Source organism: Fusarium verticillioides, chromosome 6, assembly GCF_000149555.1.
Source record: "Fusarium verticillioides 7600 chromosome 6, whole genome shotgun sequence".
NCBI lineage: Eukaryota > Fungi > Ascomycota > Sordariomycetes > Hypocreales > Nectriaceae > Fusarium > Fusarium verticillioides.
Window position 1 is genome coordinate 3,399,237 of NC_031680.1, and position 16,380 is coordinate 3,415,616.

The 16,380-nt window shown below is 48.1% G+C and overlaps 8 protein-coding genes and 1 non-coding gene across 9 annotated transcripts; 6 read left to right on the forward strand and 3 right to left on the reverse strand.

Moving 5' to 3' along the window:
• Positions 1-345: 345 nt before the first annotated feature.
• FVEG_01705 (hypothetical protein) lies at positions 346-1,269 on the forward strand (the record flags this gene model as incomplete). Its single annotated transcript, XM_018888705.1, has 1 exon — positions 346-1,269. The coding sequence occupies one exon, from the start codon at positions 346-348 to the stop codon at positions 1,267-1,269; it is 924 nt and encodes a 307-aa protein (XP_018744696.1).
• A 381-nt stretch (positions 1,270-1,650) lies between these two features.
• On the forward strand, positions 1,651-3,243 carry FVEG_14904 (hypothetical protein; the record flags this gene model as incomplete). Its single annotated transcript, XM_018903939.1, has 4 exons — positions 1,651-1,948; positions 2,005-2,501; positions 2,553-3,138; positions 3,194-3,243. 4 exons carry the CDS (start codon positions 1,651-1,653, stop codon positions 3,241-3,243), a joined length of 1,431 nt encoding a protein of 476 aa, XP_018744695.1.
• Positions 3,244-3,483: 240 nt separating this feature from the next.
• On the forward strand, positions 3,484-6,197 carry FVEG_14903 (hypothetical protein; the record flags this gene model as incomplete). The annotated part of the gene is made up of 3 exons (XM_018903938.1): positions 3,484-4,834; positions 4,890-5,892; positions 5,942-6,197. 3 exons carry the CDS (start codon positions 3,484-3,486, stop codon positions 6,024-6,026), a joined length of 2,439 nt encoding a protein of 812 aa, XP_018744694.1. The 3' UTR covers positions 6,027-6,197.
• A 247-nt stretch (positions 6,198-6,444) lies between these two features.
• FVEG_01703 (hypothetical protein) lies at positions 6,445-7,589 on the reverse strand (the record flags this gene model as incomplete). The annotated part of the gene is made up of 4 exons (XM_018888704.1): positions 6,445-6,943; positions 6,994-7,083; positions 7,136-7,211; positions 7,262-7,589. 4 exons carry the CDS (start codon positions 7,587-7,589, stop codon positions 6,445-6,447), a joined length of 993 nt encoding a protein of 330 aa, XP_018744693.1.
• A 620-nt stretch (positions 7,590-8,209) lies between these two features.
• FVEG_01702 (aldehyde dehydrogenase (NAD+)) lies at positions 8,210-9,922 on the reverse strand (the record flags this gene model as incomplete). Its single annotated transcript, XM_018888703.1, has 4 exons — positions 8,210-8,604; positions 8,656-8,714; positions 8,767-8,851; positions 8,902-9,922. The coding sequence occupies 4 exons, from the start codon at positions 9,920-9,922 to the stop codon at positions 8,210-8,212; spliced, it is 1,560 nt and encodes a 519-aa protein (XP_018744692.1).
• A 358-nt stretch (positions 9,923-10,280) lies between these two features.
• On the forward strand, positions 10,281-12,437 carry FVEG_01701 (hypothetical protein; the record flags this gene model as incomplete). The annotated part of the gene is made up of 4 exons (XM_018888702.1): positions 10,281-10,332; positions 10,386-10,654; positions 10,720-12,099; positions 12,153-12,437. The coding sequence occupies 4 exons, from the start codon at positions 10,281-10,283 to the stop codon at positions 12,435-12,437; spliced, it is 1,986 nt and encodes a 661-aa protein (XP_018744691.1).
• Positions 12,392-14,004, reverse strand: FVEG_01700 (histidyl-tRNA synthetase; the record flags this gene model as incomplete). Its single annotated transcript, XM_018888701.1, has 3 exons — positions 12,392-13,271; positions 13,327-13,855; positions 13,925-14,004. 3 exons carry the CDS (start codon positions 14,002-14,004, stop codon positions 12,540-12,542), a joined length of 1,341 nt encoding a protein of 446 aa, XP_018744690.1. The 3' UTR covers positions 12,392-12,539.
• A 344-nt stretch (positions 14,005-14,348) lies between these two features.
• On the forward strand, positions 14,349-14,464 carry FVEG_14902. Its single transcript, XR_001989283.1, has one exon. It is a non-coding gene; the product is annotated as a 5S ribosomal RNA (ribosomal RNA).
• Positions 14,465-14,741: 277 nt separating this feature from the next.
• FVEG_01699 (hypothetical protein) lies at positions 14,742-15,204 on the forward strand (the record flags this gene model as incomplete). Its single annotated transcript, XM_018888700.1, has 2 exons — positions 14,742-15,032; positions 15,172-15,204. The coding sequence occupies 2 exons, from the start codon at positions 14,742-14,744 to the stop codon at positions 15,202-15,204; spliced, it is 324 nt and encodes a 107-aa protein (XP_018744689.1).
• Between the last annotated feature and the right edge of the window lie 1,176 nt (positions 15,205-16,380).

Genomic DNA, 16,380 nt, shown 5'->3' on the forward strand with positions numbered 1-16,380 from the left:
AGTCCACAGCGTATCATCTAACATGATAGTTGAGAAAAATAGTCGTTTCTATCTGCCGTTCCAACCATTAAGGAGTAGATGACTCGTGTGTTTACGTAGGTGTAGTGGTAATTATAGTCGCCCCCAGAGACCCCGGCCAACATCCACATCATCGAAGTGCATTCTTGTTTCAGCTAGGCCGGCTCGATTCGTGGTATTAGTCTGTTGAGGCCAACTATTTAGACTATCCCAGTCCTCCTTCAATAATACCTCTTGAAAGAATCCTAAAACCATCACTTGAGACTTAGATCACTCAATGCTTCACCACTTCATTTGCCCTAAAACACTACCTTTCACTTCCACACAATGTCACAGATCATTGCATTTGTCACTGGCGCAACTGGCCATCAGGGCGGTGCGACTGCTCGAGAGCTCCTAAGCACTGGCGTCAAAGTCCACGCACTTGTTCGGGACCCATCATCCAAAACCGCCATTGAGCTCCAGCGTCTCGGAGCGCAGTTGTTCCCCGGAAATTTCGATGATGTATCTTCACTCAAGACTGCGGTCAAAAGAGCGACCGCCGTGTTTCTCAACGTCATGCCGGCGTTTCCTGACACCAACCTGGAGGTGGTTCATGCAAAGAACATCATCAGCGCCGCTATCGAATCTGGAACAGTCACCAGCATAGTCTATTCCAGCGTCACCATGACAGGAAAACACGAAAGCTTTCCAAATTGGGGGCCTGACTACCCCATGGCGTGGTACTGGCTGAACAAAGCCCAGATCGAGTCAATGGTGCGAGAATCTGGTATTCAATATTGGACGATTCTTCGACCGGCTTTTCTCATGAACAACTATCACAAGCCGACAGCATCTTTCATGTTTCCCGAATTGGGTCAGAGACGAGTCTTTCTGTCGGCATACAAGCCCGAGACTGCGATGACGGTGGTTGATCCAAACGACGTTGGCAAGTTTGCGGCAGCTGCAATTAATGATCCTCTGGCATTCGACGAACATGAGGTAGACTTGGGTGTCGAGTCACTTACGCCAGCTCAGATTGTGCAGGAGCTGAGTCGGGTTAGCGGAGTGGACATTGGGCTCGAGTTCTATGGTGAGGAAGAAGCGAAAGATCTTGCGGTGAGAAACCCCAAGATCTATGCCGAGTTGTGGGCGAATGAAGTTGGATATCAAGTCGACTTTGAGAAGCTGGAGAGATATTCTATCCGGCTCACCAAGTTCTCGGAATATCTTGAGGAGCACAGAGACGAGGTCATCCAGACATTTGCTTGATCGCGCGTCTTATTTATACTCGTCTTTATGTCAGATAGTAAATAGTTGTATTTTCTTTTATTAATTTTTTTTTTTTGAACTCCAGATAAATCAACTTTGTGATTTTCCAAAGCCTAGGAGAGTAAAACAAGACATGATCATCGTAAGAACTTTTATCATCCTTGATCTAGACAATATCAAGAACCACCGAGGAGAAAACCCCGTCGTCTGTGGGGAAGACCTCAAGTTAGTTCGAGGCTACTGAGGGGAAATCCGGGGAACTCGGGGATCCTGGCGCCCCGAAAGCCCGTAACCCTTGTCATTGATGCAACCATAAAGACCAACTGGGCCCCCACAAAACAAATCTTATCAGCGATTTATCTATCACCACTTCACTCCATCATGCCTCCAACCAAAAGAAAAGCCACCAACGCCCTTGATCCAACCGAGCGCAAAAGAGCACAGAACCGTATTTCCCAACAATGTCTGCGCGAGAAGAACATCACTTACATTCGTAACCTGGAGGAGACGATTGAGCTGCTGCAAAAAGTGGCTACTGGCTCGGATCCTCAAGATCGGTACTCTGTTCTTCTTGATGCGCATCTTAAGTTGATAGCTGAGAATCGGAAGCTGGAGGATGCTTTGTTGAGACTGAGGAAGAAGTTACTCAGCTTTGGTCAAGCGGCTACTGCCGCGGCCGGTGAGTGTTGCTTTTGTACAGAACTCTTGAGGGGGTCTTATTAACATGTGTATTAGATGACGAGGTCTTTGAGTCTATATTTCGGAGGAGAGATGCTGAAAACCCAGAAGCACAGCAATCTGTACCGCGGACGGAAGTAGTCAACCACGAAACACCTCCTGCTCTTAATCCCTCGATCAACAATCAGTCTTTTGAGGACGCACCAGAGCAAGCCAACCAGACAGATATATTTAAAGACGCGTCATTTCTTCTAGATCTATCAATGGCGGGCCAAGAGCACGAGGCTTTGACCCCGAGCACAATGCAGCCTGGCGATACCTTCTTAGATCCAGCCATGTCGTCTCTATCACCGAGATCCCTTTTGTTTGTCCCGAATCAGCTCAGTATCACGTCAATGTCCATATTTGGCTCTAGACTCCTTGGTGCCTGTCGTCGACATTTGAATAACCTGCACGACTCTGGAGATCATGCCGAAATGGTCAGCAAGATAATCAAGACTGCTGTGCGCTTCTCTATGCGCTGCGCTGGACTGGAATCGTATGCCTATGGAGTGGTAAGACCAGTACTGAATCACTAACAATGACCCCAACGCTGACGCTAACAGAACGGGGCTAAATATATCGAAAAGGTCATAAGTTGGCGTCTTGGAATCGAGTCCAAGAATTCCGTTCCACTGCCATTCCGCCCTACACCCCTCCAGTCCAAAAACCCCACGCACTTCTGGGGAATTGACTTATTCAACTGGCCCGAAATCAGAGACCAGCTCGTCCTCGAAGCAGAAACCACTGATTTCGACGAACTCCTCAAAGACCTAGTCTTACACTCAGTCATAGAGCCCGCCAACCACAGCGTCGCAGTCAACGTCCTCGACATCTTCGAAAATCAGGTCCTGCGCCGCCGTCAACACCAAAAAGTCCCGCCCAGAAGCTACTTCACCGATCCATCATGGACACTATTACAGATCGGCCCTGAAGTTGGGGAATGGTACTCTTCTGAGCATGATATAGTCGAAGAAGCTATCTTCCAAGAACTAGATCGTCAGATAAACACGGCGCCGAGTCCGGATGATGATCCTGTGGAGAGGAGTCGCGCAAACGACGTAGCCAAGTTTCTGGGTCTAGATGACTTTTGCGAGTGGAAATTGAGTAAAGAGTTTGCAAGGAAATATCCAAAGTTGGATTGCTCGACGGGTAAGTGATGATTACGGTGTTTGTAGATTGTGTAACTGACTTGTGGTTGATTTAGCTGTTACGCAACGAGATCTTGCGCCCTCGGCGACGGTTTACTGCTGGTGACGCGATGTGGCTGATCGAGTCAGAAGAGTACGTGTCAGAAAAGACAGAGTCAGGAATATCATTGTCAGAAATATCCTTGTCAGTCTAATGCAAGCAAGACTTAGTGCGTCGCATGAAGCCACGCTTAAGCTAAATGGGAATGGGCTCGGAATAGTGTATTATTAGCATATTGTTCTTTACTCTGAGTTGGACATTGAGGTTCCGTGATATATCACCAGTCAACTTCCAAAGTCGACAATCATGGCCTGTTGTGCTGTTGGAGCCTACATCGTCTTTCGTTTTCTCAATATACACGAGAAATTATGTACTCTTTATCCTCGCCAAGATTATGCCGAGCGTCGCCCCGCCCAACGACCAAAAGCAGTCAAAGGTACCCAGGTTAGCATCTTGAGTCTAGATGGCCTTACTTGCGCATCGTGTGTGTCCGATGTTGAAGACATAATCGGGTCGATCCCTGGAGTCTTGAAGGCTACCGTTTCACTTGGACTACTTCGAGCTCAAATAGAATTCGACAATGATGTAACAGAAGAGAAGATTATCGAATTCATCCACTCTGCTGGCTACGAAGCCCATTCCCTGCCGTCATCTGACTCTCAGAGCTGGGCTAGTCTCTTATCTATGATAGAAGAGCCCTCGAATTCCCAGAAGAACCATATTAGTTCATGTCAGAGGGACTTTCTCGTGGCGACTATGGCTTCAGTTCTTTTCTTTGCGTCACGCAGCATCAACGAGCTATGGAAAACGGAAAACAATGACATAAACTTGATTGCGCATGTTGCTATTGTAATGAGCCTACTATCTGGATCGCAACTCCATTTCGAGGCCTTCCGCTCTGCATGGCACGGAAGAAGACCAAATATGGCAACTCTTGCATCACTTGGTATCATGCTGGCTCTTATGCAAGCTGCCGTTGATTCTCTAGAGACTGGCATAAACGGATCTCATCACATGGATTTAAAGTCCATAGAAGCGATCCCGATTCTCTCTACGAGTGTCCTTGGGGGCCGTTTACTCAAGACCATCCTTTCCCAACGGAGCAGGGTCTTCGGATCTCCGCTCTCAAGTCTGGTACCTGCCATGGCTAAAGTTTGCAACAAAACAGATCAAAATGCCTCTATTCCTATTAATATGTTATCTCCTGGCGACAGCGTTATTGTGAACCAGGGAGAGCACATACCTTGCGATGGAGTGGTCCAGAGCATAGAGTCAGCTCTTGTCACAGAGACTTGGATCAACGGCTCTTTGGAACCCAGAGTAGTTGACCGTGGAGATGCTGTATATGCGGGCGGTCAAGTCCAACAAGGCTCGCTCGCTTGTAGGGCAACAGCCTGCGGGCGTTCTACTCGCCTAGGTCAACTACTGGCATCCGTCGTGACGGCGGAACTGGCCAACTCAGAGCCCCAGCTTCATTGTGCGATCTCATGGTTTTCAAGTGCAGTTATCCTACTTGCAACAAGCATACTAATCTCTTATCTTGTGCTCACGAAGAGCAGCTGGGCAGATGGGTTGGGCCGAGCTTCAGCGTTGCTACTAGCCGCTTGCCCGTGTTCCCTGAGTTTGAGCGTTCCGACTTGTAAACTGCTAGCTACAGGTATGTGACCCCCAAACACTCGAGTGGAATCCAGCTGACCTAAGAGTTTCATCAGTGCGATCATCAAAGTTTGGAGTCCGGTTGGTGACTACTTATGCCAGACTAAGAAGCGCCGCAGCCGCTCAAACTATCCTCTTTGACAAGACTGGTACTCTTACACATGGTGACCTGAAAGTCACACATGCCAGCTTCTCCGAGGAGTGGGGTTCATCACAGACGCAAGACATTTTGTGGAGGGCTGTGCAGGAGATTGAAGCCGGGAACACTCACCCGGTTGCCCGAGCGCTTTTCCAAAAGAGTCCCTCAAAGCTAGAAGAGAAGGTCGAGTGGTTAACTACATTGATGGTATCCGAAATCAAGCACGAACTTGGTCGCGGCGCCCAAGCGGTTGTGACAGCCATTCAATCCGGCTCGAGTTCCACCTCTTGGAAGTTGGCAATCGGAAGCCGCGCATACATCGAGAGTCTAGGAGTTTCCGTCGACCTCAGTCAAACGCCTGTGAAGATCAGAACCGGGATCACAACGACTGTTGTGCTAGCCATGGATGACAAGCAAGCTGCCGTCTTTGTACTCGAAGACAAAGTTCGCTCTGATGCTCACCAAGTTATACGACAACTCAAAGACTTGGGTCTAACTATCGGGATGATTACAGGCGATAACGCCGCTTCAGCTACCTCTGTCGCTCGCGAAGTAGGCATTGATTCAGACATGGTATTCGCCAATGCCCTCCCAGAAGAGAAATGTCGAACTTTGGCCCGATTTCTCCAGCGCGGACCGGCTATATACGTCGGTGACAACTACAACGACATTTTGTGCTTTGCATCGGCGTCGTTTAGTATTTGTGTCGCGGGCTCGGACATGAAGTCTGTCGACGATGACTGTGCTGATGCGACGTTGATATCGTCTGAGACTCCCCCGCTGAGTCGCATTCCGTTGATGATACGCTTGGCGCGGCATATGAGCGGTATCGTGACGCAGAACCATTGTTGGGCTGTTGTTTACAATATCCTATCTGTGGTCAGCGTGCTAGGTATGGGTGGAATAGGACCGCCTTCTCCGTAAGTTATATCAGTATTCATGAGCAATGGTGACTGACGTATTGCACAGAGTTTGGTCTAGTATAGGAATGGGGTTAAGCAGTGTCGTTGTGCTATGGAACAGCTCAAGGGTGAATGATGGGCAATTGAGTTGAGATAATCGAGTGGAACAGGCTGGGCCATGGTGAACGTACTGGGTAAAGCAAGCTATAGCGGAGCATTCCGTAGCAAGGAAAATAAACATTTATCACTTCCACGGCAAGTTGAAGCTGATTTCGACCCTAGACATAGACATAGAGCTGGAGATTACTAGCATTTTGAGCCCATTAGAATTAAGTAGGCATTATTTAAGAGAGAGAGCTAACATCTTAATAGTGTGACAGATGGTCAAGCATTTTTGTATAACGTATGAATTGTAAGCCAGATGTGTTGCATTTGAGACTAGTGACTGGGACCTCATGTTACCACAGAGAACTTAAGTGTAGAAAGCAGTAAGCTGCAAATTGCAGATTAGTCCTGCCTGACTGCAACGAGTACTTATAACATAGAATTAATATCTAATGAACTGTCTGTTTACGCAGTTTGTTTGAACGGATCATGAGGCTTCAAGTCCGTAAAGGCCGGAGCCGCCGCATCTTGCAAAAGAACACGAACCCAGCCCGGCAACACGCGAACCCAAGGGGACATTCCCGCAGCAGCCGGAACAATAATATTCTGACCCCTCCCACTCAAGAGGATACCACAGATCTTATCCGCCAGATACTCAGTCGTCATGGTCGACATGCCAGGAACAGACTTGACACCCGTAAACATCTGGGTCTGTACATGGCTCGGCGAGACACACGAGAGGCGAACTGCGGTAGCTTTGTGTACGTGCTTTATCTCGGTATGTAACCCTTCGTAGATAGCAATGGCTGCAGATTTGCTAGCTGCGTAGTCGGTGATGCCGACAGTGGCTAAGTAGCCTGTTTGCGAGGCGACGATGAGAAGATGGCCGTGGTTGCGGGATACCATTGCGGGGAGAAAGGTCTTGATGGTCCAGATGAGTCCTAGTGTGTTGACTCCGATGGTACTGGATACAGGTCAACTCAGATTCTTGGTTACATATGGTTGTGTACTAACAGGTTGATGTCTTGTTTGGTGGCCTTCAATAGAGGCTTTCCACGACAGACACCAGCATTTGCTACAACTACCGTAGGCTCGCCAACCTCACTAACAGTCAAAGTCAGTAAGCATAAACAATTGCTCATAATATACGACTTACCGCCTAACTCTTCCAGCTACCTCTTGTAGTTGCTCGTAATTCGTAAGATCGCATTTATAATAGTAAACATTCGATGCTAGCAATAGTAAGTGCTGAACCAGTCTTTCAGAGGGAGAGGTAACTCACGAGCCTTGTAAGTCAGAGGAAGTACATCGAGAACAACAACACGAATTCCCTTGCTAGCCAACTGCTGGACAGTCTCGCCTCCAATGCCGCCTGATCCGCCAGTCACCAACACAATTTCCTTGTTCCAATCGAAGTACGCTTTCGTTCCGTGGTTTAAAGCTCTGCTGACTAGAGTCTTGTTTGCCAAGTAGCCGAGACCCAGTGCAGAGACCAATGAAATGGGTATTGTGAGTGGAGAGGTTGACAGTCCGTCAAGTAATGGCTGTGAGAGCCCATGAGCTTCTGAGAGAAGAGATGAAACATAGTTGGTAGCGTTAGGAGGAAGCATCGTGCCCGAATTGGCGTTCTCTTCTGAATAACAAACACAGTATCGAAAAGATGAATAAAATACAAATGGTGCTCCGTGAGGCGGATTGACGGATCAGAGGCGATCCTTGAGTAGTAATTGTGCTACGGTGACACATTGGCACGTGAAAAATTCGGCAGGTGATCTAGTGACCGTTTATGCATCAGCCGCCGCTAAAACAGGAAATGTCACGTATACGTGACACAGAGAATAAAAAGTACAGTCAGAAAAGAATGAGAGGCATAATTACACTCAAAGATCCTCGTTTGCGGAAGCTCCTGCATCGGGTGTTAGCGCTGGATCCGGAAAGGCACTAGGGTCGAATTAGGAAAGGAATTCGTAAACGCCGACACACGTCGTGTTTGACAACACAGTTATGATGACTAACTAACCTAAATGGCTAATGGCAGGGCCAGGGATTGCATTATTGAGTTGTAGGGAAGATTTTCGTTGAGGCACAGTCTTTACATGTTCAGAAGTAGACAAAAAAAGGGCGCATTGGCATACTTTATCTGAACGATGCATTCCAGCGGTGGATCTGAAAACGATGAGAGTCTGTTCTCACTATGCATTCATAATAGCTTATGTCCTCTGTTCTAAATTTACAAAAATAGTTCATGAACGTTCTGACGGTTCTTCACAACGACTCCAATCGCAGAAGCGACCAAGACTCCAGTTGCTGCCCAAAGCCATGATCGACTACCCCCGACCACCTGATCCTCCATCGTCTCTCCTCGACGGAATCCCAAGTTGTTCTTGACTACAAAGTTGCTCATGTTCTTCATATCAAAAGGAGGATATCGAAATGCCATGAGCTTATCCATCCAAGTTGGCATCTCCAAGATAGTCCTCTGGTGGGTAAAGGCCATGAACCCGTATTTGCCGTGATAGTAACCTTGGCCTGAATCACCTACACCGCCGAATGGTGCGCCTGGTACGCCATAGTGCATTAGAACATCGTTGATGGTGACGCCGCCCGAGATGGTATTTTGCAGAACTGCATGCAGTGTTAGCAGTGACCCTATTCGGTGGGAAGGATGAATATTACCATAGTTGATTTCTGATCGGTCTGAACTGAAGATATAGATCGCGAGAGGATGAGGACCACTGCTACATGTTAGAGACAGTGGATTTACCTGGGTCATGCGGGTTAACTTACCTATTGGTCTGGCGAACCGCACCCTTGTACGTCGCTTTGATGACTGGACAAATGGGACCAAACAACTCCTCACTTAAAAGCGAATCTTTGAAGAAGGTTAGACAAAAGCTGCACCAAGAGAGCCAAGAGACTTACCATCTACGCTCACGTCTGTAACAACAGTTGGGCTCAGCATATTGTCCCCTCCCTTTCCAGAAGCTTGAAACACCTTTCCAGAAGTCTTCTCCAATAAGCCCGATAAGCGTTCAAAGTTGCGCTTATTGACGATCTTGCACATATGGCTTGACTCTCCACCAGAGAATTGCTGAGTCCAGTGATGCAATCTCTGCACAAAAGCATCGTGAACCTCTGGATCGACGAAAACGTGGTTAACTGAGAGACATATCTGCCCTGCGTTAAGAAACTTGGCGTAGGCAATACGCTTAGCCGCAAGATCAAGGTCAGCTTTCGCAGTCACTATCGCTGGCCCCTGACCACCGAGTTCCAAAACTGTCGGGGTGAGGTGCTTCGCTGCAGCTGCAGCAACATATTTCGCCACCTTTGTTGAGCCAGTGAAGAAGATGTGATTGAACTTGAGTTCGAGCAGTTTTGTTGTTTCCTGCGGTCCTCCTGTGACGAGTCTAATGGCTTCTGGGTCAAGATACCGTCCTACAAGATCTTGCATGAGGTTCTGAGAAGCAACTGATAACTCAGATGGTTTGACAACAACACAGCAACCGGCGGTTATAGCAGCAATAACGGGCTGCAACGTAAGCAGGAACGGAAAGTTCCATGCTCCGATGACCAAAACGACACCAAGAGGCTCCTTTCGGATGCGCGCTTTTCCCAGTGTTCCCATAAGGAATCCAGCGGAAGACACTGGCTCATCAGCAGCCCATTCTTCCACATGGTTCAGGTGTTCGAGGATATCGGCCTTTAAGCCATGAAGATCTGATGTCAGGGCTTCGAACTCGTGGCGTCCGAGATCAACTGCTAGTGCTTCGGCAATGGCCTTTTCGTTGTCGACGAGCATCCACCACATTTGCTTAAGCTGCCATTTTCGCCATTTGATACTTTTCGTCTTTCCGGTAGCGAAGGTCTTGAAAAGCTGGGAGTGGTATTGAAGACATTCTGTCTCGGAGGTATAGGGTCGCGGGGATGTGATTTCTTTGGACATAGCGTTTGATGATGGTTGTGTGAAGGAACTGAGCAGGAATAGCGAGCAAAAAGTTTTGATGTCGAGGAACAGATAGGTCGTGAGGAAATTTGTCTGTCCTGAGCCGGAATATCTTGGCTGCGTTGTCCTTGTCATAGATTTCTGACAAGCTTCCCCACATACATCATTTAGCTTGGGGATAGTCAGAAAAGAATGACCAGATCATGCACGATCACAACCCCGCAAAGTCCGGGGTAATCGGAAAATACCCCGGATCTATGGATATGAAAGGCATATTGAGCAGATAAACATCGCCAGACTGCAGTTTTAACTTCAACCTGTATTCGCAGAAGACAGTCTCCTACCATCACCATCGATCATGAGTCTATTGAAGTCAAGCCCCCAATATGGGCAAGCGTATGGAACATCAGGTATGTACTAGATAATCTGCGTGACAGAGAACTGAAGTTACTGACGCGTGTAGGACCGTATGTGAAAGATCTTATCCCGCCAAACGTGGGTTCGGGCCCTCATCGCAAGAACGTCCAGGCACGCACGCTCGGTGTTTGGATTGCCTTGGCTTTTACTGCCCTCGCCATCTTCTTTCAGAAATATGTTGATGTGGGGCCAAGATACAGAGCTGCAGCTCTGGGACTGATATTCCCTGGAGCCGGATATCTCGCGAGCGCCAATGTCCTTAGTGGAATACTGTTCGTGCTGACCTGGGCTAGCATCCCACTCGCTCTCTTTGCCGTAAGCTAGCCCCATCTCATTGTTACAATCATTTCAGACTATGCATTACTGACTTGGAAAAATAGTGGTTTGGTGCCGGAGCAATCCTCTTCCCTCTCCTCATCTGGGGCCTGTCTATCGTATGCGCCTACTTCGCCACAACAGATACCGTCTGGGAGAACGCGGGTTATTGGGCCCCAGGTATTCTCTTTACAGGTTTCCTGTACGCCAATGCCTCATCAAGAGCTGAAAGAAATCAGGGCTATAAGAAGAGAACGGCGAGAAACGAGTTCATTCTGCGCCAGGCTGCTGAGACAGACAGACTCGTCGCGGAAGCTTCCAAAAGAGAGGAAGATGAAGAACTAAGCATTGAAAGTCTGAGGAAGCTTCAGTTCCTGTTTGATCAGGCCTTTCAAAGCCTCGATGACTGGTCAGGATTTACTATTGTCGACCAGTATCAGACTGCAGCTCTTCGGTATCAGATCTACCAAATGATGTTTATCCTTGGTCTTTACCAATCCACCTACGCCCCAAATGCACACGGTTACGTCAGCGAAGCCTTCCAAAGAATCATTGAGCGGTCTTTGACCCAGAAAGTTCTTAACTTCTGGAAGTGGGAGCGCTTGACTGGCAAGTTTTCTCTAGACTGGGATCCAGTTAAGAAAGACAATATCATGGTCACGGGGTTCCTACTGCAGGGAGTCATGCTATACACCGCTAATACAGGTGACATGAGATACACCAAGCCGGGAAGTCTGGTATTTAATATTGACGACAATAACATCTACAGATACAGTCTTCATGACCTTCAGGAGACACTCGTGCGGCAATGGTCTGCTAGTCCATACTGTCTTATCTCGTGTGAGCCAAATTGGATCTATGTCATGTGTAATCTGCAAGGCATGACAGGCGCAGTTCTCTACGATCGAGTATTTGGGACTAAGTCAACTGAGGTGCTACTGCCAATTTTCGAGGAGTCACTGAACACCAACTTCACCGAGACTAGCGGTAGTGTTTTGACCATACGTTCCGAGTTGACAGGCTTCACTATTCCCGGTCTGTGCGGTGCAGCAGGAGACTTGGCCGCCATCATGATGGGATGCGGTCCATTGAGAAACTTCTCCAGACGTCTTTGGGCTATCATTCGGAACGAGACAGTTCAGTTCGATACGAAAACAAAGGAAGTTTCGCTCACGGGACTGGTTGGGGCGGATAAGATTGACGCGGGCAATTATCGGTCAAATGACTACGCTATGTATACTCAGCTCGCTATTGCTGCAGGTGAATACGGAGATGAAGAGTTGAAGCAAGCTTGTGTGGAGAATTTTGAGAAAGCATGGGGTATTAAGACAGCTCCGACGGGGTCTCAGTATCTTGACCTTGAGAACGCGTCCTGTTTGATGAACCAGGCGGCGTTGACGGCTGCGATTATCCGGCCTGGGGCTTATCATCGAATGATTCAGAAGGTATGTATACTTTCATCACAAGCTTGAGTAATATTGTCTAACAAAGCTCACAGGGTTCATCCGAAACGGCTTTGAGAGGTCCCATCCTTTCAGAAGTGCCTTATCCTGGCGTTCTTATCGCCAAAGCAAGGTCCCATACGTCCAAGGACTTGGAACTAGTGCTCTATCCCTCGGCTGATGCAGGTGTTTTTGAACTTGGAATCTCTCGTCTTGCGCCAGGTCAGACATATAGTTATCTTGACAAGACGGTGAAGGCGGATAAGGATGGAGTTATCAGGGTATCGGTCCTTGTCGAGGGCAGAACTCATATCTATATTTCTCCAACTTCAGACGAATAGTAGCCTCAAATCGTATTTTTCTCATCCTACTGTCCCCTCTTGCGCAGGTCTGCCTTAAACACTTCGCGCATCTTGTACCAACTTCTAAACCCTCACCATTCTCTAATCTTGACCTTCCTCTAGTGCTATCTTTGATAAGAGACTCGTCACCTCTTCGACAAGATTCTCTCTAGAAACAAGTCGACCGCGATCTTTCTCGACTCTATCCCCGTCACCGGCTCGTGCATCCTTCACCCTGATCTGGCCACCTTCAATTTCCTCTTGACCAAGAATCACAGCAACAGGCACTTCCTTGGCAGCGTTGAACTGTTGAAGTATCTTGGGCTTCACTTTGGCAGTGAAATCAGCTCTAATACCTGCGTCCCAAAGCTGTCGAGTCACTTCCATGCGTTCGGCTAGCAGACCATCGAAGCCTTTCCCACCAGCTGCCATGACGTACACATCGGCCTCGCTCTTGAAATCTGTGGTGTTTTTCTTTTGTTGAGCGTCCAATATAGTAAAGACACGGTCTACTCCAAAGGAGAGGCCGACGCAAGGCACGGCTTGTTTGCCATACCTGCCTACGAGGTTGTCGTAGCGCCCACCAGCAGCAACGCTGCCGACTTGAGTGGATCGACCTGAGGTAGTCGCGATGACTTCGTATATCAATCCGGTGTAATAGTCGAGGCCACGTGCGAGTGAAAGATCGAAGGATACACTGTCGATGACGTCCATTGCCGTGAGGTAACGGGCGAGAAGGTCCATGTCGGCGAGGCCGCTTTGCACTTGTTCATTTGCAGACAGCTCTTTGTCCCCTTTGAGAACATCGATCATCTCACGCAAGCCGCCACTGCGCTTGACGTATTCACCAATTCTGTCGGCACTCCTCCGGCAGACCCTTCTCGCCCACCATCTCTCTCTTAACCTCTTCCCACGGGGCCTTGTCCAGCTTATCTACTGCTGAGCTGGTGGGCCTGATCTTTTCTTGGGGAACTCTAGTAACGGTAAACAAGCCGTCGAGGATGTATCTGTGGTTAAGTTTGATGACAATGCCGAGCTTGACTGCTCTAAACACTTCGACAATAATGCGGAGTATCTCAGCATCAGGAATCATGGCGTCATACACACCGTCAATGTCAAAATCGCATTGATAAAACTCTCGAAGTCTGCCACGAGAGATGGCAGGCTGATCTCGACGGTACACCTTGGCGATCTGGTAGCGCTTGATTTGCTTGACGTTGCTGTGCATGGCTAACCAACGAGCAAAGGGAACCGTCAAGTCATATCGCAACGATAAAAGCTCGCCTCCCTGGTCTTCGACATTGTAGATGAGCTTGCCATCCTCACCGTACTTCCCAGCCAGGACGTCCCGAAGCTCGAAGACGGGCGTGTCCAAGGGAACGCCGCCGTGACGCTTAAAAACGTCGCTGATTGTTTGGCTGAATCCTAATTAGTTGTGCCATCAAGCTGATGGGGTGGGAGAAGTGCATGAGATGGCCCAAGCATACAAAATGTGATCGCGCAATAAAAGGTCACGGCCAACCCAGTCGCGAGTACCTTTTGCCGTCTTGAGTTCAGATTGGGGCATTTTGCTAGCTGATGATATAAAGATACTGTGTCATTCACGTATTGAAGGAGAAAATAGGCTTTGACAGACCTTTATAGTCGTGTTGCTGAGCCTAATCTCAGCACAATATGAGTCGAAAAGAGTATGACTCCTCCCGGAAGGTCGATGATATGCAAGGCAGAATCATGACAGTGGCTGAAGGGCTTGTGGCGCACTGTATGTGGCTACCGTCGTACGGTTATACATATGATGCTGGTTATGTCGCAGGTTCTTTACATTTCTCCAACTTTAGAAAATACTATCCTCAAATCATGATGTTGCCATCTTGCTCTTCTGATGTGAATTTGCGGCATTGATTGTCACATACGACCACAGCTCGAAGAGAATACGGGGTCCCGTCCGCTCCCCCAGAGTCAAGCTTCGAAGCGCCGGATTAGTAGTTGGGTCGGTGACGACCAGCGAATCCCCGGTGTTGTATGTTTTTTGCCATTTGATGCATTTATTTGAAAGTCAATCAAGTTAACCGTAAACAATGTAACGCTGTTGGCAAGGTTTCAAAAGATGGCGTTCCGTTGTGAATGCCGTCGGAAGTTGTCGATGTGCGCTAGGCTCTAACTTGGCCTGGCATCCACTTCACAAAGAATCTATTCCCTTAATTTTGCATCACGACATCTTCACACCGAACTCAGCCGTTGTCTTCAGTGCATTCGGAGCTCAGTCACAATGCGAACCAATCCGAGGACCCGATCGACATTCGGATGGGCACCATCTACTTTACTGTGCACTCTGGCGTCAGCGACTACGATGCTACCGTAGCCACATCAGTCAAAGAGGCAGTGAATAACTCTTTTAAATCAGAAGTCATCGCCATGCTTGATGGCCGCACCTCTCTCTACCAGCCGAACGAACCAAGGATCTTCAAGCTGCGCGCAGACAGCAATATCGCCTCAGAGACGGCCCCGAACGAGACAAGCGGCTATGTCCAGTACATCTTGTCAGAGAAGGATACCCTTGAAAAGCACGTCAATGTATTACTAGATTACTTCGCCGTACGTATTGGAGACATAGTGCGTGAGAATATCGACAACTACGACATCGGAAGTCGACACAGGATTGTTGAGGAGTGCTACAATCAAGCTGTGCAGCCTTCTGGCAAATTGAATGCTAATATCCTTTTTGCACATACAGTCTCAATTGATCCTCATTGGCATCGTCGAATGATTGTTAGCGAAGAATCCTGGTCGTTTGGCAATCTCTGTGACACTCTTGACGCTACACTTGGCCCTCGGCTGTCTTCGGAATTTTGCGAAGTACTGAAGCAAACTTTCCCGAAACTCTAAAGCTGCCTTTCGAACATGTCCCACGCTACTTGTTCCGAGTGTCCGACGCCCAGAGCACGGGTGAGAACCTTGACACCTGTTTTGAATCAACCATGTGCGTGTACTCAATGTCAGAGTGGCGAAAATATATCCTCTCACTGGATGTTGAAGAAGCATCGGAAATGTTGCATTATCATCTCACAAAACAATGCTTCAGATCCAACCATTATACTGCCGATCATCAGGATAACCTCGTATTGTGGAGTAGCTCTTTTATCAGTGCGATCCAGTACGCTATATGGAGATCTAGAGTAAGCCGCACGCCTGCATCGGATATAAAAATATACGTCGTTGATACCAGGAAGTTTCCGTAGGGCCAGTTTGCGAGAGATAGGTGGTTGCTCAAAGCGTACGCCCGCCGTACTTCAAATCCATCGTACGCTGAGTTCTTTCAGCGTCGTCTCGCAAACACAGAATACGATATAGGAGAGTATTTCTCTCAAGGAATAATTGATTACGGCCACCGGTCTTTTGTCTTTTCTTTACAGGATCTGCTTTCAGATGGACTGTACTTTCTGTATCCGGAGTTTGCACATCCAAATGGCAGACCGGAATGGACGAACCAAGCGTGACCTACACTGCCAGCGGAGGGAAGAAGCAGAGCATGAAAATGGCGACATAGAGTATGCTGTTCGGGTCGCAGAAGGGCCATTGAAGTAATTCGCCACTTTGTGTTCAAAAGCTTTATAACTCATCTAATGAAGCTTTATTTAATTGAAAACCTAGTTCTGGTTACTGCCGAATCTCCAATAATTTAGAGTTAGCTATCAGAGCATCTAGCTTTTCAGCCAAAAGCAAGATCTTGGGCGATTGTGAGGGCAACGAGTATTTTTCTCGTATGTGTTTATTGGTGTCCTTTACCTTTGTAGCCTGGGGGCTGGAGACTCTTTTAAAACCCGAACCTTACCACAGAAGCAAGTCGCCAAATGGGATATGACGCTGCTACTTCTGGGCTCTCGACACCGAAGATCCATTCCCCGAGGTAAACAATTTGACCCATTTGACTCAGTAGTTTCGG